General features: G+C 38.8%; 1 protein-coding gene across 2 annotated transcripts in view; it reads right to left on the bottom strand.

The window, feature by feature from the left end:
* The window catches only part of ZCCHC2 (zinc finger CCHC-type containing 2), a 57,277-nt gene that overhangs the window by 24,957 nt on the left and 8,001 nt on the right, over nt 1-24,319 (bottom strand). For both annotated transcript variants that reach the window (XR_014815855.1, XM_021099630.2), the window contains exons 2-5: nt 16,441-16,552; nt 13,490-13,566; nt 11,152-11,223; nt 1,726-1,838 (exon numbers count right to left, since the gene is read on the bottom strand). Coding sequence is in view for 1 of the 2 variants with exons in the window: in XM_021099630.2 (XP_020955289.1) it covers nt 1,726-1,838; nt 11,152-11,223; nt 13,490-13,566; nt 16,441-16,552 (374 nt within the window). In the remaining variant the exon portion in view is untranslated. The remainder of the gene's footprint in view (nt 1-1,725; nt 1,839-11,151; nt 11,224-13,489; nt 13,567-16,440; nt 16,553-24,319) is intronic.

The following is a 24,319-nucleotide window of genomic DNA, read 5'->3' on the forward strand; positions in this document are numbered from 1 at the left end:
CCTTCAAGGTTATAACACTCCAACTGTCACCTTGCTCAATACACAAATGTCCTTTCATTACTTTTGAACATTTTAAATGCTTATTTACAAAATTTAATTCTTAATTTCTTCCCAAGGTTTTGGACCTATCATTAAGATTCATTATAAAATCAAATACTATACCAAGAGATGACCCTTACGGACTAAAGTTGCCTTATACATCAGACCAAGTTGCTTCCTGCTACTCAAATGTATAAGTAAATATTCAATAGAAGACAAAGGGGGAGAATGAAAAAATGGAAGAGAAACTGAGATACAGAGTAAGGAGCTAATCTAAATTTCCAGGTCTGAACACATTACCTAAGGCTAGGGATTAAAATCCAAAGGCACCTATTTACAAACCAGTTATATTATATATTTACAAATATTTATATTTACAAACCAATTTGTCAAAAGTATAACCAGGCACACCTTCAATTCAAGGGTTGAGTCCCGAGGAACAACCTAGATATCATACACAACTCCAAGTATCAAGTGCGTAAATGTATAGGAGAGCCACACCTGAGATAAAGGCACGGGCCTGGGAATCAGCATAGACTCGTGTCAAGGTTCATTAATGCACATCCACAAGATGGCAATTCCACCTAACTGGAACAGAATGACCATAAACTACCTAATCAGTTAAACAAGGAAAACAGGATTATATTCTGACATGACAAAAATCATCCAATACCATATTTTCATTTTCCTAGTTTATAGTGTACCTGGAAGTAAATGTAGTAAGTATGTCCTATACCAGGCGAGGTATAGGACGTACTACCCAGACCTCTGCTTCTTTTCACAAGGAGCAAACATCCATCCACCCCACCTCTCCACAGCCCTACACCATCCTGAGAACACTCAGGGGGCCCTCAGCTGGGAGCAGGAGGGTCACACATTAAATGATACTCACCTCTGCCCTTGCCCCCTCCACCTCAGCAAGTCTGCCTCCCAAATTGAGCCATCTTAGCTTCAGAAGGCAGATTAAGTCCCACTTAGGCCTTGACTCTAAGCCACATATGCACCAACACTGCTTTTACTTACTTTACTTATTAATAACGGCAAGTTTCCAGTGAAACAGCATTTGTCTCCTTGGCCATTATTATTTATCTCTCCTAAAGAGGAGCCCTCAGAGAGGAGTGAGTGCAACAATGACCAAAACCAACACTGCAAATATCTAGAATCACCTCAAAGCCACTAACCTGACAGTTGACAGTCTCCTGTCAGCTTGGTCCTTTCTGCTTAATCACCTGATTCCCCATGAGGCCTGTTCTCCCACTGTGACCTGGTCTCCCGTGGGGCTCATTGTTCACGTGACCCCAAAAGGGCTGTTTCTTCCACTTTCCCACCTGTTAGCCTAATCTTCCTACTTGACAATATAAAACCAAAACTATTTCCAAAGTTGAGCTCCTGGACAAGGGCCTCTTTCAGTAAATATTTTATGGTGGAAATAAGAGGTTTCACTGACTATTCGCATCTTTTAAAAGCAATTATTTATGATAAGTGAGTTGTTGAAGAGTACAGCACTCCAAGACATTAGTTCTGGGTCTCTTAGTAGCCTAGACCTAAATAACACAAGGCTGAACGAGTCCATTCTGAAAAGCACTCCAGAGAAAGCATCTCTGGCCTCCCCTAAGACTCCATTCTCTGTTTGGGATGCCCAGGACCAGCCTTGATGCTGCTGGGATTCATGAGGTAAGCTGTTACCTCAGGATCGGCTCCAGGTCAGGGTGCCGCCGTTCTTCCCTCTTCAGTGAACCCTGGTTCAGGGCTCTTAAGATGGTCTTGTCAAAAGTCTCTGAGGACAATTCCTTTGGAAGCTAGGAAAGAAAAACCCGCATGGTCAACATTAGGTTGAGTTTCTCACTTACTGGCAAATACGTTACAAGCCAGAGGCATGAAAGAAAGATAAACATCTCCTGCTCAGAAATCATCTCAAAGCAGTTCCTCCTCTAACTGGCCAACAAAGGGCCCAAGCTCAAAGCGGCTCAGTCCCTTGCTAGGCCTGCTGGCCCCTTAGGCCCCCCAGCACTCACCCTGCCCGGGTGCACCCGCATCCCCCTCCCACTCCAAATGCCACTTTCCACTCCAAGATGCCCACATGTCCTCGAGTCCTCAAGTTAAATGGAATGCTCAAGGTCCTCGAGTTAAATGGAACATTTTGGAGAGCACAGGTAGTATTATTTTTATCCTCAAATTGTATTTTGACAAGTGTGATCTCTGCCTTTGTGTTATTGCTCTTGTGCCTCCTGTTTCACATATGAACCCCAAGCAACATCAGACTGCCAATGCTCCACACCAAATAAAGACCTGGGTGTGCACCCCCTACATCTTACATAAAAATACTAACTGAAGTTTTAGTAATGTTTTCCTCAATGAGATGGAGGTGGCCTCAGAGCCATGTATAAGAAATCACCAAAAAATTAAAAAAAAAAAAATCACTTGGCCAAGAAAAATTTTTATTTAATTGATTTTTATTAACTAGGTTACTTCTCAAAATTCCTAATAAATTGACTCCTTACAAAACAATTTTCCAAGGCAGCAAGAGAAAAGCAAAATGTTTCCTATAAGGGAACCCCCATAAGGTTATCAGCTGATTTCTCTACAGAAACTCTACAGGCCAGGAGGGAATGGCAAGAGATATTTAAAGTGCTAAAAGGAAAAAATACACAACCCAAAATACTCTATCCAGCAAGAATATCATTTAAAATAGAAGGGAAAATAAAAATTTCTTCCAACAAACAAAAGCTAAAAAAATACAGCAATACAAAACCCAGGCTAAAAGAAATATTGAAAGAGCTTCTCTAAACCAAAAAGAAAAGAAAAAAAAAAAAAAAAAGAGGAAGAACTAGGATTGAGGAAACCACAATCAGAGAGCAGTCACTCAAATAAGCCAGCATACAGATTTAATCATGAACAGGTTTAAAAGAAAATAAAATTAAAAAGAAAAAAGAGATATCAAAATCATAAAATGTGGGCAAGGGAAATAAGGAAATAAATAGACTCTTTTAAATTTTTTTTCTTTTTCTTTTTCTCTTAATTTTAGTATGGTAATGAAGTGTTTGAACCCACAGGACTATCAGGCTAAAACACACAAGGGGTTAACATACTTAAAAAACAGGGCAACCACAAATCAAAACCAAACATTACATTCACGAAAAATGAAAAGAAAAAAAACACCCAAGCAGGAAATAACTGGAGGCCATCCAAGCAAAAAAAGAAAGGAAGAATGGAGAACCATAGAATCAACTGGAAAACGAGGTTTTAAAATGGCAATAAATAATCATCTATCAATTATCACCTTAAATGTCAATGGACTGAATGCCCCAATCAAAAGACACAGAGTGGCTGAGTGGATAAAAAAGCAAAAACCTTCAATCTGCTGCCTACAAGAAACTCACCTTAGGACAAAGGACACATATAGATTGAAAGTGAGGGGATGGGAAAAAATATTTCATGCCAATAGACATGACAGGAAAGCAGGAGTTGCAATACTCATACCAGACAAGATAGACTTTAAAACAAAAGACATAAAGACAAAGAAGGACACTATTTAATGGTTAAAGGAGCCATTCGAGAAAAAGATATTCCTATTGTCAACATATAGGCCCCAAATACAGGAGCTCCCAGATACATACTGGGAGCTCCTGTCTATTATGTCTATTAATAGACATAAAGGGAGAAATTGATGGGAATACAATCATAGTAGGAGACTTTAATACCCCACTCACATCAATGGACAGATCCTCTAGACAGAAAACCAATAAAGCAACAGAGATCCTAAAGGAAACAATAGAAAAGTTAGACTTCATTGATGTCTTCAGGACACTACATCCAAAAAAATCAGAATACACATTCTTCTCAAGTGCACATGGAACATTCTCAAAAATCAACCACATATTGGGGCACAAAGCTAACATCAACAAATTTAGGAGCATAGAAATTATTTCAATTATCTTCTCTGACCACAATGGCATGAAACTAGAAATCAACCACAGGAAAAGAAATGAGAAAAAACCTACTACATGGAGACTAAACAACATGCTACTAAAAAACCAATGGGTCAATGAGGAAATCAAGAAGGAAATTAAAAACTACCTTGAGACAAATGATAATGAAGACAGCCTCTCAAAATATATGGGATGCCGCAAAAGCAGTGCTCGAGGGAAATTCATAGCAATACAGGCCTTCCTCAAAAAAGAAGAAAGATTTCAAATTGACAACTTAACCCTCCACCTAAACGAATTAGAAAAAGAAGAACAAAAAAGACCTAAAGTCAGCAGAAGGAAGGAAATAAAGATCAAAGAGGAAATCAATAAAACAGATTCGAAAAACAATAGAGAAAATTAATAAAACCAAGAGCTGGTTCTCTGAAAAGGTAAACAAAATTGACAAACCCCTGGTTAGACTCACTAAGAAGAGGATAGAAAGAACCCAAATAACCAAAATTATAAATGAAAAAGGAGAAATCACAACGGATACTGCAGAAATACAAAAAACCATAAGAGAATACTATGAACAACTACATGCCAACAAATTTGACAATCTGGAAGAAATGGACAGTTTTCTAGAATCTTACAGCCTGCTAAAACTGAATCAAGAAGAAAGAGACCAACTGAACAGACCGATCACTAGAAATGAAAGAAATGAAATTGAATATGTCATAAAAACACTCTCTACAAATAAAAGCCCAGGACCAGATGGCATCACAGGTGAATTCTACCGAACATACAAAGAAGATCTGGTGCCCATCCTCCTTAAACTGTTTCCAAAGGTTGAAGAAGGAAAACTCCCAAAGACATTTTATTCTATGATACCACCATCACCCTAATTCCCAAACCAGACAAAGATAACACCAAAAAAGAAAATTAAACCATAGGCCAATATCTTTGATGAATATAGACGCAAAAATTCCCAACAAAATTTTAGCCAACCGTATCCAACAACATATCAAAAAGATCATACACCATGACCAGATAGGGTTCGTCCCAGGTTCACAAGGATGGTTCAGCATATGCAAATCAATCAACGTCACACACCACGTTAACAAAAGAAAAGTCAAAAACCATACGACCATCTCAATAGATGCAGAAAAAGCATGTGACAAAGTCCAACATCCATTCATGATCAAGACTCTCGCCAAAGAGGGTATAGAGGGAACATTCCTGAACATAACCAAAGCCATTTATGATAAACCCACAGCAAATATAATACTCAGTGGAGAAAAACTGAGAGCCTTCTCACTCAAATCTGGAACAAGACAGGGATGCCCACTCTCACCACTGCTATTCGACATAGTTTTGGAAGTCCTTAGCCAGAGCAATTAGACAAACAAAAGAAATACAGGCATCCAAATAGGAAGAGAAGAGATGAAACTGTCACTGTATGCAGACGACATGATACTATACATAGAAAACCCTAAGGATTCAACCCAAAACTACTTGAACTAATTAATAAATTCAGCAAAGTAGCAGGATATAGGATTAACATTCAGAAATCAGTCACATTTCTGTATACCAACAATGAAATATTAGGAAAGGAATACAGAAATACAATACCTTTTAAAATTGCACCTCACAAAATCAAATACCTCGGAATACGCCTGACCAAGGAGGTAAAGGACTTATATGCAGAGAACTAGAAAACATTAATCAAAGAAGTTAAAGAAGATGTGAAGAAATGGAAAGATATTCCATGTTCATGGATTGGAAAAATCAACATTGTAAAAATGGCCATGCTACCCAAAGCAATCTACAGAGTCAATGCAATCCCTATCCAATTACCCAGGACAGTTTCCACAGAACTAGAACAAACAATCCAAACATTTATATGGAACCACAAAAGACCCAGAATTGCCAAAGCAATCCTGAGAAACAAAAACCAGGCAGGGGGCATAACTCTCCCAGACTTCAAGCAATACTACAAAGCCACAGTCATCAAAACAGTGTGGTACTGGTATCAAAACAGACAGAAAGACCAATGGAACAGAACAGAGAACCCAGAAATAAACCCTGACACCTACGGTCAATTAAACTTTGACAAAGGAGGCAAGAGCATAAAATGGGAAAAAGAAAGTCTGTTCAGCAAGCATTGCTGGGAAACCTGGACAGCTGCATGCAAAGCAATGAAATTAGAACACACCCTCACGCCATGCACAAAAATAAACTCAAAATGGCTGAAAGACTTAAATATAACACAAGACACCATCAAACTCCTCAAAGAGAACATAGGCAAAACACTCTCTGACATCAACTTCATGAATATTTCCTCAGGTCAGGCTCCCAAGGCAACAGAAATAAGACCAAAAATAAACCAATGGGACCTCATCAAACTGAAAAGCTTTTGCACAGCAAAGGAAACCAAAAAGAAAACAGACAACTTACAGAATGGGAGAAAATAGTTTCAAATGATGCAATGGACAAGGGCTTAATCTCTAGGATATACAAGCAACTTATACAACTCAACAGCAAAAAAGCCAACCACCCAAGAGAAAAATGGGCAAAAGACCTAAATAGACTGTTCTCCAAGGAAGATATACAGATGGCCAGCAAACACATGAAAAAATGCTCAACATCCCTGGTTATAAGAGAAATGCAAATCAAAACTACCATGAGATACCACCTCACACCAGTCAGAATGGCCATCATTCATAAGTCCACAAATAACAAGTGCTGGAGGGGCTGTGGAGAAAAGGGAACCCTCCTCCACTGTTGATGGGAATGTAAGCTGGTACAGCCACTATGGAGAACAGTTTCGAGATACCTTAGAAATCTATATATAGAACTTCCATATGACCCTGCAATCCCGCTCTTGGGCATATATCCAGACAAAACTTTCCTTAAAAAAGACACATGCACAATAGCCAAGACATGGAAACAACCCAAATGTCCATCGACAGACGGATTAGGAAGATGTAGTATATATACACAATGGAATACTACTCAGCCATGAAAAAGAACAACATAATGCCATTTGCAGCAACATGGATGGAACTAGAGACTCATACTGAGTGAAATAAGTCAGAAAGACAGACAAATACCATATGATATCACTTGTAACTGGAATCCAATATACAGTGCAAATGAACCTTTCCACAGAAAAAAAATCATGGACTTGGAGAGCAGACCTGTGGTTGCTCAGGGGGGAGAGGGAGGGTTCGGGAGCATGGGGTTATTGGATGCAAACTATTGCTCTTGGAATGGATTTACAATGAGATCCTGCTGTGTAGCATTGAGAACAATGTCTAGATACTTAATAGCACAACAGAACAAAGAGAGAAAAAAAAAGGTATACATGTAAGTGTAACTTGGTCCCCATGCTGTACAGCAGAAAAAAATAAATTAAAAAAAACACAAAAAAACAATTTTTCAAGTCTTTCAGGGATTCAAAGTTTTCCTTTTGACTTTAGATAACTAGTCTTTGCAATGTATGTATGTATGCATGCATGTACGTATGTATGTATGTATTTGCTTTTTAGGGCCGCACCTGCAGCATATGTAAGTTCCCAGGATAGGGGCTGAATTGGAACTGTAGCTGCTGGCCTATACCACAGACACAGCAACTTGAGATCCCAGTCGAGTCTTCAACCTACACCACAGTTCATGGCAATGACGGATCCTTAACTCACTGAGCAAGGCCAGGGATTGAACCCACATCCTCATGGATACTAGTTCCACTGAGCCACAACGGGAAATTACTAGTCTTTGCAATTACCCCTTGAATTGAAGGCACTTTCACTAAAATTAAGAGTAGAACCGTTAACATATTATCTATGGCACCACAGGCATATAACAACCTATACGAATGTGTCAGTATGCATAAAAAGTTTTCATTGCAGAACCCAAAGTAAGTATCCTTCTGGCAAATAAGCACTTTGAGTCAAAAATTGAGAAGTGGAAAATTTAACAAATGTAGAATAAAGTATTATTATTTTAGGCACAGTGAGACCATGGAATCAAGATGTTTTAACAGAACGAAGCTCTTCTTGGTTCTTTTATTAACACAGTAAGGTTAAACGCTCTGCTGGCATTCCATACACTATGTAAAATCATGTCCAACGACCACTAACAGGAAGAAACAAGTTCTCTATCTACATATTTTCTGAACAAAGACTATCTATTCAATATTCACACTTTGATGTTACTTTAATATAGATTTAGGATGCAAGGTGTATATCATATTATACACTTTAAACTCGATTTCTCCTGAATATATCTGTACACAGCCCAAACCAACTTCAATGGAGAAGTCTACTTCAACTACCAAATGATGGCTCTTCTAACACACACAATTTCACCTGGTCAGTGACAGGGCAGTGTGGGTATATAGCCATCGGTATTTACAAACTGATTTATTTTCAAGTAGTTTTTATCTTAAATTTCCAGGGACTATTCCCAGTCCTAGAGGAAGGCGTATTAACTCAAAATTCAGCTTTAAATCACATCTCTTCTCTTCCAGTCACTGGAACTTTCTCACCTGGCTGGTCTTTGTTCCAGCACACTCAGCCTTAGCACAAGCCAGCATGCTGGAAGACATTTATACTGCATTACAAGCTTTTTTCAAAAAACACTGAGACCTAAGGGACAACCATCTACAAAGCCTCATTAAAATTTTATATTTGTAACTCTTCGAATTAATCCATTTGTTCATTCAGTCAACAAAGAGTCACTCTCCAACCCTGTCCTAAGTACTGTTTCAGGTACTATGGATCTAGCAATGAAGAGGAAACAAAAAACCCTACCTCCAAGAAGCTTCCCTTCTGGCAAGGTGAAACAGCGGACAGGTGCCAGATGTAGCACCTGTCTACGCAGCAGCAAGAGAGGGGGCTGGGGTGTGGAGGACAGAGGCTGCCATTTAGATGGAAAAAAGGGATCTGAAAGCCCTGACCTCACTCTCTCTTGCATGTTACAGCAAACCCTAAATGTAGTTAAACAGCCTCCACAAAAGTTTAAGATTGTTAGTATGTACAGGATGTCAAGTGGATGGTTTTTACTCTTTTGTAGATGATTTTAAAAGGAAGGTAAACAGGAAAAAAAAAATATTTGGTAAACTTGAAAGAATATTTTAAAATAGGAAATTCATTTCTAGAAGTATATTATGTTGCCAATTATTTCATGTAACTTGGTAAGGCATTGATTGGTCCAAATGAAAAAACACTACATTCAAATGTTGGCTAAGCAAGGGGATCATTAATTACTGTGATTCTAAAGACTGAATTATTTATTTGGGGCTGCATTTTTTTATGGCCACACCCGAGACATGTGGAAATTCCTGGGCCAGGGATCAAACCCACACCAAAGCAAGGAACCAAGCCACTACAGTGACAATGCCAGATCCTTAACCCACTGCACCACAAGGGAACACAGGGACTACATTTTTTTAAAGCACCTAAGCTTTTAAAAACTTGTGTGACTGAGGAGTTCCCACTGTGGTGGCTCAGATTTGACCCCTGGCCAGGCACAGCTGGTTAAGGATTTGGTGTTGCCATAGCTATGCCACAGGTTGTAGATGCAGCTTGGATTCGAACCCTGGCCCAAAAACTTCCATATTCCAAGAGTGGGGGGGGAGTATGACTGAAACATGAAATCTCTCAAGAGAAACAGTAGCCAAAGCCCAGGAAAACCCAGTAGGAGAGAAGACCTGTCCGGCACCAGGCCACAGGCTGGGGTCATTCACGTGCTCGCAGCAGAGGGGGCAGGCTGGGCCTTGAAAGGCAGCAATGGTGGACCCTGATGCATCCGACTCTACATGGCGAGATATTCTGACCTGAGTTCTGCACCCCTCAAATGACCCTCCCTGAGAGAATTTTGTAGAGGAAAGGGCAACAGAAGGAAGGAAAGGAAGCATACTGCTCTGACACAAAGGAAGCCTGTTCATGATTATTTACCCTTAAATTTGATAAATTATTCTATCAAGAGGCAGGAAAGTCAGAAACAGCAGAAGAGATTTTAAAAGCACATGTGTGGGGCAGCCCCCCTAATTTCTTCAACAGGCAGATGGTGAGTGGGGGGCTGATGGCCTCTTCCCCAGACGCTATGGCTCATGCACCTTCCTTCTCACCTTGCTGTGACCTCTGACAGGTCATATGCACGTGACCAGAAATTAGTGACCACTCCCATCTTCACATGCTTGAAGTGGGTGAAGGAGTTCTCTGCCTTAACTGGAAGAGCCTATTTTAAAACAGCCTTGGGAAAATGGAAATATTTCAGTTGTCCCTGGGTGACTGCACCCAGTAGAACTAGACCTGCAACAACACCCGAAGTTCTGCCAGCTGGTGACTGAGCCTCTTCTGGCTTTAAGAATAAACAAAGACCCATATTACCTGAAAAGAATGTATTTATGCTGACAAGCAGACAATTTAAAAACCAGCACTATCCTGAAAACTGCAGATATCATAGTTCTGTAACTATGACCTCTCCCCACAAGTTGGTAACTGAGTAGGGAATATTGCCTGTTTCTGCACTTTCTGCTTTATTTCCCTATTAACAAATTTAAAAATATGGTGCTAAGTGAGAAACAGCAATTTATTGGTTAACGATTTAAATCTATTCTCTCCTTTTAATAATTATCTCTACCCATACAATTTTCAACAAAATTAGTATAAAACAAACAGTAAGAGTTTGAACAAAATGATCTAAGATACCTTTCACCTCCACATGTCTGATAAGGTATTTCTACATATTTCTCAATACTGTCTCTATTACACACAGCAGGGGGTAAGGGGGGAGGAGCTGGAACTCAAGGAACAGAGATACATTTAATGAAGTCCACAGAAGGAGATGAATAAGGCAGTACCAAATGCAAACCTTTCATAAAAAGTACCTTTCATAGAAAGTACCCTTGCAATGAAGCCACTAGTAATATTAACATACACCTCAGCAAAGAACTAGAAATGAGGTTCTTTTTTAAAAAAAAGGTGGAAAACCATCAGTTCCTTAGGTTGGTAATGAAAGGTAAGAAAACTTAGGTTTAGAATAACATGAGATTTTCTACAGCTAAAGTTCACTGAGAGTTTTAAGCCAACTTCTTTTAATTTAATTAATAGAACTAATAATTTCTACTTTACAATTATTTGAATTTGGGAGTTCATATACAATGTAAAATTCATTTTAACAACAAAATCTATACTTTTACCTTCAGTAGAAATTCCTGTAGTTCTTGGTGGGTTTTTGTTACTGTTGTGACTGAAAGATCAGACCAATTTACCTGATTTAAAAAAAAAAAAAACATAGTTATTTCTTAGGCAGGAATTAACTGGGGAAAAAGTCATGTGTAAAACAGATGACCTGACTTAAACTTTATCAAGATTAACAATTAGAAATATGAAGGTATTCTGATATTGTCATAATTTTTTGAAACTGTTGAAATTAACAGTATATATATTCTACTTCTCAGTTTTAAAATAACTCCTTTCAAAATGCATGGTTTTCAAAACAAGCTGTCTTTTAAAAATGTGCCTATATTTTAGGAATTTTTTAGAAAGGGAAATATCTTACATTCCTTTTGGTGAAGTTGCAGGACTCTAAAATGACACTTTGGCAGTATAGAGCTCTGCTCCAAGAAAGGTAAAAATTTCATCTCCTGGAACTTATTAAATATGCATTCCTAAGAGAAACATTGAGTTTACTGCCCCTTTTTGGTAGTACCGTATTATATTTTTTATTGGGATTTATAATTTATGAAGATATCATCTTTATCTCAATGTTTCAAAACCCTATTAAGGTAGAGGGGCAGATATGACAATCTCCAGCTCCAGATGGAGAAACTAAAACTCAAAAGGTGAACTTACTTAGATTCAATTCTAAGTAAGTGGAAGAGCCAGAATTAAAATCTGTTATCCGCCCACTTCTTGGATACTTTTAATTCAATGAACTTGATGGTGGCCAACTAATAATTTCTACTTTACAATTATTTGAATGGAGTTAAATACTTGAACTATGTTTATATGTAAGTCTCACCAACTAATCATACCATTATTAACCAGATACATAAAATTACATACAAAATTTCATCTAGCAATCCTCAAATATCCTTATTAACTGGTACATCTTTTAAGTGATTTTAAATTATTCACATATTTGCTGAACAGTTACTTGGGCCAGATACTGTTCTTATGATCGGGATACAGGAGTGGAAAAGACAGTGAAGCTGCTGCTAGCTGAGGTCAGAGTCCAGTCCAGGAGACAAATTAAAACCAATGAATGTATAAAGAATTCCATCAGTGATCAGGGCTCCAAAGAAAATGAACTGGGCATGGAGCAGCAGCTGGGAGAAGCACATCAGATGGTGCCAAGAAGGACCTCGAAGGAGGGAGCTTTCGAGCTGGTCTGTGAGTTGAAGGGATGTCAGCTGTGCCATGGTCTGGGGAAAGATCATTCCAGAGCCAGTAGACAAAGAAGGCCTTAAGAAGAAATGAGCTAAGAGCTCTAGCAACAAAAAGAGAGCTGATGTAAGTGAATGAGGAGAGTTGGGTGGCTTGTGCCACATGCTACAAAACTTAAGTGAAACATGGAGATAAGGACTTAAAATATGTTAACTGGGGGGGTATTTCTCCCACAAGGCAGAAGCCAGAGTCCTGAACCTCATCCAACAAATGTACTAAGTAAGTTAAGATATGGTGAAACGCAGAGGATGAAGATTCCTGCTCTCTATGAGATGGTCACCTTTTGGGAAGAAAAATCATGGAACCCAAATACAGGAATCCGAGAAAGGTCTGATGGTAGTACACGTGGGATGAATGAAAAAACATTCTGTTGGAGGATCAGAAAAGACTTTGTAAGCACAGGTGAAGTTTGGCAAGCAACACCTTTGGGGAAGAAGTGAAGTGAAGATGCGTAGAAACACAGCATCCTTCCAGGTGGCTTCAAGGCATGTGTACTCCCACCGTAGGAGAAAGGGCTTGACAATGAAGCCCGAGCAGGGAGGAAGGAAGACATGGACATGGAATCCATATCACAGCCAAGAGGCAAAAGGGGGCTGTGGGGATTAACAGAGGTGGGCTCGGCGGTTAATGAGACAGCTGTGTGAAGGACAGAATGCAGCAGAGCAATTAAGAGATAAGATGGCAAGGAAACACAGGCCAGGGAATAAAAGCCTCAGAGAAAGAAGAGAAGAAAAACCCCAAGGAAAACAATGCTGGGAAAAGACAATGCCTATGATCTTGATTTTTAAAAATACCAATGAATGTTTACTTTTCCCAATTTAAAGATATACCTTACACCTAAATCTAAGGTTCTTATTTCTTAATAAATCTGTCAGAGTAATTTTAACATAATACAATTTTTAAAACTGGCAAACCATGCAGTATATACTGAAAATAGTACATTCCCTTAATTAAAATAAATGTATACATGTGTATAGCTTTTCTTAAATTAGCACACCTGCCAGAAGTTTTTCCAAAGATCAATTTTCATTCTTTTCAAAAGATCATTTAACATAGTATGAGATATCTTTTTGGGTGAGAGTAGCTTACTTTGAAGGTGTACTCCCAATATTTGTCAGCCCTTTTTCTCTGGACTCCTTTCAACATTATCTTCTCAATGTGTACAGCTGAAAAAAAGAAAACATGCTGACTTGTTCTACCCAGACTAGATGCACATTTCAGTTACCCAATCTGACAAAGCCAAACGATTAAGCTATTTATCTTCATCTTTACTACTAGCCTTAATCATGAAATAAAACAAACAAACAAAAAACCCCGGAAAGCATATCAATGTGCTGAGTGTCCATTAAGTAACTTTTTTTCTATATCCATTCAGCACACTGAGGGCCTAAAGTAGTTTCAAACACTCTACCAAGCACCAAAGATAAATAATAAAAGGTGCCTGCAATGAAGATTATCTTTCTAGATGATAATCTTCAAAACTGTCTGTTAATTCAGATTACCATAAATACAACACTTTAGAGTCAGTCATTCAATTACTTATGCACATTAAGTGTAAACAAGAAAATTTTTTAATTTGAAAAAACCCTTCAAAATAAGATGAAACTGATAAAAATTTCTTTCCAATTGAGAATTTAAAAATTGTTTTTCTCGGAGTTTCTGTTGTGGCTCAGCAGTTAACAAACATGCCTAGTATCCATGAGTACGGGGGTTTGATCCCTAGCCCTGCTCAATGGGTTAAGGATCTGGTGTTGCCGTGAGCTGTGGGTGTAGGTCACAGATAAGGCTTGGATCTGGCGTTGCTGTGGCTGTGGCACAGGCCCAGCAACTGTAGCTCCGATTTAACCCCTAGCCTGGGAACTTCCATATGCCAAGGATGCAATCCTAAAAAAATAAATAAAAAAATAAATAATAAAAAAAAAATTATTTTTCTCAAATGTAACCTTTAACATCATATAATGGCAATACAAACTTAACATTATAATGAAATATGATGGTTCACTATAGGAAAAAATTTTCACAATTTATTATACAGATAAAAATAGTGGTCATAAATTATATTAGTGGCTTAAGAACAATGACTCTGAATTCAATTAGATGGTCAATTTATTCATGAAGTAAGCAAATGTGCAAATTCCCCAACTAATTATTTCATACATTCTGATTCAATAAAAGTTTTCATCTTACAAAGTAAATCACTTTCACAAATTGAAAAGAGCCAGTCTTAAGCATAATATAAGGACTTAAGGGAAAAAAAGATTGTTACTGAGGGTATAAATAGAAGACATTGTAATGAAGATGATAAAGGTCACAGGGAAGAAGTTAGGAAAGTGGCTCAACAGACCAGGGTTACTGCTGGATTCAGGGGACAGGAGATGGAGAAGAAAAGGGAAGGACTCACTTCGCCTTAAAGGAAGATGTTAAAATAGGTGAAGCAGAATATACAAAGTAACAAAAGAATACAGGAAGAATTAAGATTGCTATAGATCACAGAAGGTGGGCAATGAGAAAGCAGGAAACAAAGATTACAGAAATTTCCTGATAAACAGATACTTGTAATTCATAATAAGCTAAGGAGATAGATACCATTACCAGTGTTTTGTGCCGACTTTCCAAATATATACTGTTTGGTGGCCTGATTCTGGGCCAACTTCCCTTGGTGGGTGAGGAATGTTGAGGACGGAGACAAAAGAAAATCTCAAAAGCCAGGTGAGAAACCTGTAACTGCACAGAACTGCTCCAATATGATAAAGACCAAAGTCTGCTGTTTCCAAAAGCTGTTCTATAAATTATGTGAAGGATGATGCTATTAAATAAAAACCATCTGAACTGATCAATGTTCAGAACTATGAAGCAGCTTTACTTCTGAAAATCAGTGGAGTGAGGGTAGGGGTCACTGGAGCGGTAGAGGTATGGGAACATGGCCATGGCTTCAGCCTTGATTTCAAATCATACCTGCTGTGATCTATCAGAATCAAGATGAGGAAGACAAAAAGAGTATGTGGTGAGGAATGGCTGATAACGGGAGATCCTTTAAAACTTGGAAATTAAAATTGAAAGTATGGACTACATACATTTGTTTAAGAATTAAGAATATTAAAAAAACATCCATTTATAAGAACTATCTCAGAGTTAATTGTTACCATTTTGATGTAGTCTTAATGGTTTTTTTCCCCAGTATCTTCATTTATTTATTTTTTCAAAAAAAGGAACCTCACTGTAAAACCAAACTGCTTTAGGTTACTGGCAGGTTCAGTGAGCCTGGCTGAAGTAGTCTATCCTTCAAGTCTAGAACAGAAGTAGTCATTACATAAACCTTTTTTAAACATTAAACATTCACATCTATTTTTTCTCTGTAAAGAAAAATATAATACATGAAAAGGATTATTAGTGTAACAGAAGGAGACAAAATGACACCAATTCAAAGCTGTTACAGTTGAGTGTGATGCTTATTGTACATCATTCCCTTCCCAAGACTGTCTAGGCAGCAGTCCACAGTTTCTATTTCAATTTTTCCCTCAATACAGGTTAACGGACTCCCAGATATGAAGAGAATATCTGAACTCATCTCTGATCAGGTGGCCATGTCCTTTCACCCCCCACCCCCAACTCAGTCCTCTTGAAAAGTGCATTACTGCAGAAAACATGGACTTGTAAGAAATATCTTTACTCTCTTGCAGTGAACTTCTATAAAATTAATTTCTTCAGGAGAAACTGAGTATTTTCCAGATATAGCACTGTACTAATACTTCAGGAGTAGGTGAAGGTCTTTGCCCTCCAGAAGTATGCAGCCAGACAGAAGATCCATGACTACAAGGCAGAACCAGGTGAGCATGTGCTGGGACAGGCCAGGGGCTGTGAAGCCAGGGCCCACATGCAGACTCAAGGAAGTACGAGGTCCGGCATTTGAGCCCAACCTAGACCCGTAGGATTCTCTATTTCAAAAAGGAGAAAGAGTGAGTTAACCAATGTTAAGAGCATGCTGCAATCTCTTCACGTACAGATGCTCTAAAGTTTAGGAAAAAAAACACATAGCATACCTTCTCGCTGGGTTCTATGAGGTGCCACAGTAAGTCCGTCATGAGGTATTGGGGCTTGTTCTAACAAACTGGCTTCGCCACTTTGCAAATAATCACTATGAGCAGAGTCATTCTAGAAGAGAAAGAGGGGTACAGGTTAATCTATACCAGAAATTAAAAACAGTGGATGTCACAAAAATAAACCAGATTACAGTCATAATTTTAACAGCAACAATTTTAATAGCCAATTTCTAGAGATCAAATAGGTGATTACCTATTAAGCACAGAAAGTACAGTGTGAGAGCAGTAAGGAAAGAAGTACCAATATTTTCTTCATTTAATGGTAATATTCTATCAATTATTTACTGTCTTAGTTCTCTTGGGACACACCGAAAATTGCTACTCAGAGTTGCCAATGATGTCAATTCTATACCAAAGTGAACCCAGGACTGAAGGAACACATACAAAATAGATGGCTCCCTTTATGCTATTCCCCAGATGTAATGGCTTTTGTATTTTTTACATTATGCAATTTTTCCTCATTACTTGGTTTTAGTGACAGTCTATCAAGATGCTTTGCTGGGAAAAAGTTTTTAAAAGGTATCATCAATACATGCCCACCTCGCTCAACAAGAATGTGTATGCACATAAGTTCACTATGAATGTTAAATCATTTAACAGTACTGGGTACTCTAAATCTGAGACTGCCCAGCCAATCATGTGAACTAGATTAAGTTTACCCCAGAACTGCTGCTATGAGAAATGAACAGCATGTTCATCTTACACAGAGCTCTCTGAATTCAAGCACTGTCATGCATATATTGTTACTATAACCCACTGGATAAGCCAAAAAATAAAATAGCTTTATAACATTCTTTATCGCCACTCACACCTTATCCCCCCCTTCATGTTCAGAATCTCAAAATACTACTCAGAGCAAAATTATCTCAGTTTCAGGAATAATTACAATTTTACAAATCTGCAATAAATAATATTAATTTTTAATTTATAAAGAAAGGAAGTAAAGAGATGACCCTTCGCTTTCCAAGGATTCCTAATTTAAAATATTTTGTTGTAAGCCACAAGGGAAGTCCTAAAATATTTTGTTCTACAGCCTAATCAGTCATCCTGGCCTAACAATGAGTATGGGTTGCCAATTGGCAGCTCTATTTCTGGGAATAAGACACCATATTAGATATTCTTGGGAGCTAAGCTTCAGCCTTGTAGTGTGTCTTCTTTCAGAAACCCAAGGAAATAAAGCCTGTCTACACAGGAACACTTAAGGAGAAGAGAAAGAGCACCGACATCCAACTTTCAAATTACTTATTTTAAAAAGGTGGATTTAGGAATTCTTGCAATAACAAAATCATGTATTCGCTAACAGACTATTTAATCATTTACTACAAAGTACTACAACCACATTGGCCTAGAGTTGCTATAAATACTTTAAAAATCAATGTAAGTAAAGTACTGTAATCCTCTCAAGTATTTGTAACTGGAAGTTCTAGCTGAATAAATCAACCATTTCTTATAGGATATTTTCCACATTTTTCATATGTGGTTCATAAATTTAAAGACAACACACCTTCAAATATAAATGAATGAAAAATATGCAAGAAACAACAGTTTTCATTAGGGAAATGCAAATCAAAACTACAATGAGATACAACTTTATACCCATTAGGATGGCTATTATCCAAAAAACAGACGAGTATTGGTGAGAATATGGAGAAATTGTGAATTGTTGGTGGGAATGTAAAACAGTGCAGACACTATGGAGGGCAGTATAGGAGTTCCTCAAAAAAATAAAAATTATCATATGATCCAGCAATTCCACTTTTAAGTATATACCCAAAAGAACTGAAAACAGTCTCAGATAATTAGTACTCTGATGTTCATAGCAGCATTATTCATAATATCCTAAAAGTGGAAACAATTGAAATATCCACTGATGGATGAACAGATAAACAAAATGTGGTAAAAATACAGCTGAAAATTATTCGGCCTTGAAAAGGAATAAAGTTGACACATGAATGAATCTTGAGGACATTATGCTAAGTGAAATAAGCCAGGCACAAAAAGACAAACACTGTGTGACTCCACTTACATAAGGTACCTAGAGGGGTCAATTCATAGAGAAAGTAGAGTGGTGGCTGCCAGGGACTTGAGAGAGACAGAGCGGGGAGTAGTTGCTTAACAGATACTGAGGTTCAATTTAGGACAAAAGAAAGTTCTGGAGATGCAGGGTGCTGATGGTTGCACAACAAAGTCTGAAGTTACTTTAAGGAACACAACAACCAAGTAAAAAGCCTTCTGTTTTAATTATGTAGGCAGAAAAGGGGAATTGAGTTTCTATCCAAAGACCTAAGTTCATCAACCCATGAAATATCTAAGTTTTCTCTCCCCTACCCCAAGTCAAGTCTTAGCATATATCGATACTATAAAATCATTTAGACTAAGTTTAGAAACTATAAAATTTTATTAATTTAACAACAATTTAATCTAATGCCTCATGAGCTACAAAGATCAAAATTACAGCGTTTACTGGTCCTCATGCAAAAGGTTGTTGGCTCTGCTGTCTCCCCTTTTCCAAGTCAGGCGTGCTTTATTCTGCATAAGGGGAAGGGCCATAAAATCTGAAAACTACTGGTTGATTGGAATTGTTCGTGGAGGAATTAAGCTCACTTGCTCTATTAAGCTCAGACTGGTGACATGTCAAATTGGCATTTTATAAAGACTAGTTGGATGAAAGTGTCAGGATGAGGTGGAAAGTGGCAGAATTTTCCTCTGCTTGGATTAAGAAGATGAAGTTTAAAAATGCTACACCAGCAAAAAACATGAACAGGAATGAAAAGAACATGATTATATGTATGCCCTTCTCCTTTCTAAAACTTACCTGAGTGTGTAAAGCTTTTTCTGACCTATGGTGTGTTTCTGGTTGGCTCAAATCCACCTGTCAGGTAATGTATCCTTCATTCTAGAGACTGCTCAGATTTCACTTTTATATAAGGAGATCCATCACAATTACATGCTTGAGATCTCTTAAATGTAGGGAAAGTTTCTGAAATAATCAAGTGACTGGGCAGTCCTAAAAAGACTCTTCTCTGAAAACATTTCATGAGACAAAGATCACATCGACTCCATTTTACTTTAGCAACAGTTAAACTGTAGATGGAATTTATTTTAGCTCATTTGCCAATATTCTGCAAGTTTCCTCTAGTCCTTTGATGCAAACTATAAATTTTTAAATACCAGGACATTCTTTCTTTAAAGAAAAAAAAAAAAAAAAATCAGGAGTTCCCGTTGTGGCTAAGGACCCGAGTAGTCTCCATGAGGAGTCTGGTTTGATCCCTGGCCTCGCTCAGTGGGTTAAGGCTCCACCATTGTTGCAAGCCGTATGGAGTATAGGTCACGGATGTAGCTCGGATCCAGCATTGCTGTGGTTGTAGCTCCAATTCGACTCCTAGCCCAGGAATTCCCATATGCCACAGGTGCAGCTGTGAAAAGAGGGGGAAAAAAATCAGAAATTAGGAATTTCTTAGTTTGTTTTTTATGAAGTTTACTAACATATTCAGAAGTTTTTACACTCATCAAATGAAACTTAGAATTTAACATTCGTATATAACAACATCCTATTGTTTTTGTGGCACGTTAAAGACAGCCAGAAATACTCTGATACTCCTCCCACTGGAAGATTGATCTGATTCCCCAACTCCTGGGTTTGGGCTGACCTTAGAGGATTGCCTGATCAGTAGAACATGACAGAGGGGTGTTCCAGGACTGGTGTCAAGGGCAAGTCATAAGAAGCCTTGCAGCCAGGCCTCTAGGGACACTTGCTCTTGGAGTCCTGGGCCAGCATGTTAGAACTGCAATTTCCCTGAGGCTGCTACGCTGGAGACCACAGGGGAGAGGACAGGGAGGGATGACTCCCTCCGTCCCAGCTGTGTCTCCAGACATCCTGGAGTGAAGACAAGGCCCTCGTGCTATTAGTTACCTGTCTAAATTACTAGCCCACAGAACTATGAGAAATAATAAAAAAATGGTTGTTGGTATAAGCTACTAAGTTTTGGAGTAATCTGTTACAGTTATCAAAATTCTCTTCTTCAAATAATCAGGGTTGAACCTAAAGCATATGCTATTATTTAAGCAAGAGTCCTAGAAAGTCTTGTTTCAATGTCAGAAAATGATTCGTTATTAGAAACAACACTGAGATGTCATCTATTTTGGTGGAAGAAAAGGAAAGCACCTGAGGTAAATTTAAGATTTACTGTCTCTTTAAGAAGACGTAGTAGAAGAGGCAGACATTTGTCTCAACTTTACTCAATGAAACAGCAAAACCCAATCCAAAGTAATGCCTTGAATCAACCTATGGCATCTGAAAAAAGGAAGTTCTGGTATGAGAAGAAACAAAGATGGTAAATGTATTAAAAATTATGCTGTGGTATTCCCCGGTGACTCAGCAGGTTAAGGACCCAGCGTTGTCTCTGCTGTGGCTCAGGTCACTGCTGTGAGGTGGGTTCAATCCCTGGCCAAGGAATTTCTGCATCCCACAAGTACAGCGGGGGGGGGGGGGGGGGAGTTATGCTGCAAACAACAAAACTGACCCAACAGTGAGGAATGGAGGGAGACCAAGGAATCAGAAGCTTAGAAACAGCATGCCACAGATTTCATGATTGTAGACTAGCTTCCTATGCAATTTACTGAATAGTTTAACTAAAAATGTGTGTGTTAGGTGATTCAGCAAGATGAGTGTGGAAAATTCTATCTTAAAGCATGGATAAATGCACTCCAGTTATTGAATGTGGGAGGGAGGGCTAAACAATTTACTGACTCCATATATACACATTGTCATCACAGTCCACAGACCAGACCTGGCTCTGCAATTTCGTAACACATTTGTGACCTGACAGTGGTTACCTGTGCAGAGTAGGGGTGGAATGGAACTGGGTAGATTGAACTAGATGGGGGAAGAAAACTTGATCCACTATAACTTTCTATGTATCTTGGGGAACTCTGAATTGCAAATAAAACATTAAAATTGTCCATGTCATCATCTTTTCTAGAGAACTGAACTTGTAGGATGAACAATTAGGGAAGATCTAGCAGAAGAATGCTGATTTGGAAGCCTACTGGGGAGGAGGCGCGTGGAGAATGAAAGAGAAGTGAGGGCAGAACTGGCCTGGATGTTTTCCTCATGAAACTGTTTCTGATTTTTGAAACTCAAAAGGCTCACCTGTGTTGACAAGTGGGTTGGTGAAAAATGTAAACTGTACTGGACCACAAAAGTATAGAATGTGAGGAAGGATAGTGGTAAGGGCTTCCCAGCCTAGACCAAAACTAGAGTCTTCCTCTTTAGCACTAGCATGTGTGTTCCCTTTACCAACTTTCTGATCTCCCACCACAGAAAGGAAAAGATTTCTTCTTTTACCCTGGAACTAGGAGGTTGAGTCAGGAACTGCTACAGCCCTGGGCTAGCAGCCCTCGAAACTTTAAATCCCCACTTTGCCAGAATGTTTCTGGGAGAGGTGGAAAGAACACACTTATAAGCATGAGTACAAAAGGATCTAGTGAGGATGTGTCTCTCCTCCCCAGCCTGTATGTAGCCTACCTGCCCTCTCCCACATGGCCCCACCCCACAGAAGATGAGAGCAGGGGGACAGACACTGAAGGGTCTTAGTAGGAAGTGAGCCTGGGCTCAGGAGCCTGACAGCCAATGGCACTGTTAGGGACTTCTAGCTCCTGCAGCAGAACCACAGCCTTTACCCCCATGAAGAAATGTTCCTGGAATCATATAGAAACTGTAGCTCGGAGTTCCTGTCGTGGCTCAGCAGAAACGAATCTGATTAGGAACCATGAGGTTGCAGGTTCGATCCCTGGCCTTGCTCAGTGGGTTAAGGATCCAGCATTGCTGTGAGCTGTGGTGTAGGTCACAGATATAGCCTGGATCTGGCATTGCTGTGGCTCTGGAGTAGGCCGGCAGCTGTAGCTCCAATTAGATGCCTACCCTGGGAACCTCCATATGCCGCAGGTGTGGCCCTAAAAAAGCAAAAAAGAAAAAAGAAACTGTAGCTTATAGAACTTATGAAGGATCTTTGACAGAAAGTGAGTTGGTAAATATTACTGTAGGAAAGTATTGCATTAGGGCTTGTGTTCAACACTGAGTAGAACGGGCACCTTCTTCCAAACTAACAAAACCACTCAAAATCACCCTCTCATCAGGCACCCTCTCTGTAAGCAGATGCTTCTTTCTCGAGGAAGTCTTCTCCAAACAGTACAGCACTTGGGCTCACATGCGACTATGTCGTTCCTTCCAGGACCACTAGTGAATTTCAATCATTTGATACCCCAAACAAGAGTCAATTATACTGCAAGAATATTATGTTTCTAAACCATCTCAATTTAGGCATTCCTCAACTATTAGATTATAAAGTGCTCACTTCAGAAACCACCCAAGTTTTTAGCTTTCTGATCATAAGCAAGGTACTACCTCAATTCCACATCTGGCTCCCACCACCCCTCAAGCTAATCATAGATTGGAAATCAACACTAGACTACAATAGCTACAACTACCCAAACAATAAGAAGGCAATTTGTTCTGGCCAGCAGCTGCAGCTCAGATTCAACCCCTAGCCCAGGAACTTCAATATGCTGCAGGTGAGGCCCTAAAAAAAAAAAAAAGAAGATAGTTTGTCATCTGTGATTTTTTCCACCCTATCAAAACATCACCCTTAGGTTTGCACCAGTATGCACCCCCCACACAAAAGCTTAGTTAACTTAGGGAGTGGAGTACACATGGTCAGATTTTAAAAGAATAATTAATAAGCACAACTATTCAGCATTCAATCATTGAAATTTCAATTCAAATCTATACCGTGCCATGCTTTCTAACTAAAGAAACATTTTCTTCTATTATTTCCAAAACGATTGTGCCTATACTATACACTTGTGCCTATACTATAGGGCTATAAATGTTTACAAAGTAGCTGATCACTCATAAAAGACAAAAAAAAAAAAAATCACTGCTTGATGCACTGTGTCTTGCAACAATTAATCATAATGGTATTTTTCAGAGCTATATTTGAAATATCTTAGGCACAGGAAATTTTGACTGAGCACTTTATGATATATGCAACGCTGACAAAAAAAATAAGATGTGATGCCCAAGCCTTTGGGGAACTTAAAATCCAGGAGGAAAGGTCAATTTTATAAGTTAAAAATAATTCAAAGTAAAATAAAAAAAAAAGAAAAGAATCATAGGTTAAGTATTGAAATTGTAACAGAATATACAAGCTACTGGAATGCAGAGACAACAAAGAATCCTAGAAGACTGCTGCAGAGACAATTTCAAAGAACATGCAGGAGGTGAGGCATGAGTCAGCCCGGAATGAAATGAAGGACGTGAGCAGAGTCGGGGAAAGAGATTTTGAGAAAAAAGACCTATTAGAGATCAGGTTTCCACCAGTCACTGCAAGAAAACGTGATATGATTATTGCTTTAGGAAGACATACCTGGCAGTGGTATCCAACAGGTAAAGAGTTGGGAAGGCTGAAAGCAAGGGAATCAGAAACAAAGTCCCAAAAGAGAACAGTGTCAGCAAGGATGAGAAATGAGTGGATTCAGGATATTGGGGGAGGAGAGGATTAAGGATTAAGGTTGTCAAGCAAATCAGAGTGACTAGAAATATAATGGTACCACTGAGAGAACTGGATGAGTCTGGGAGGTTTTTAAAAATCAGTGACGCAGAGTTCCTGTCGTGGCAGAGTAGAAACGCATCCACCTTGGAACCATGAGGTTGCAGATTCAATCCCTGACCTTGCTCAGTGGGTTAAGAATCCGACGTTGCTGTGAGCTGTGGTGGAGGTCGCAGATGTGGCTCGAATCTGAAGTTGCTGTGGCTGTG

Source organism: Sus scrofa, chromosome 1 (genome assembly GCF_054392235.1).
Source record: "Sus scrofa isolate SSC_HxYL_T2T_F1_AM1 chromosome 1, Sscrofa_HxYL_maternal_Yorkshire_Landrace_v2.0, whole genome shotgun sequence".
In the NCBI taxonomy this organism is placed as follows: domain Eukaryota; kingdom Metazoa; phylum Chordata; class Mammalia; order Artiodactyla; family Suidae; genus Sus; species Sus scrofa.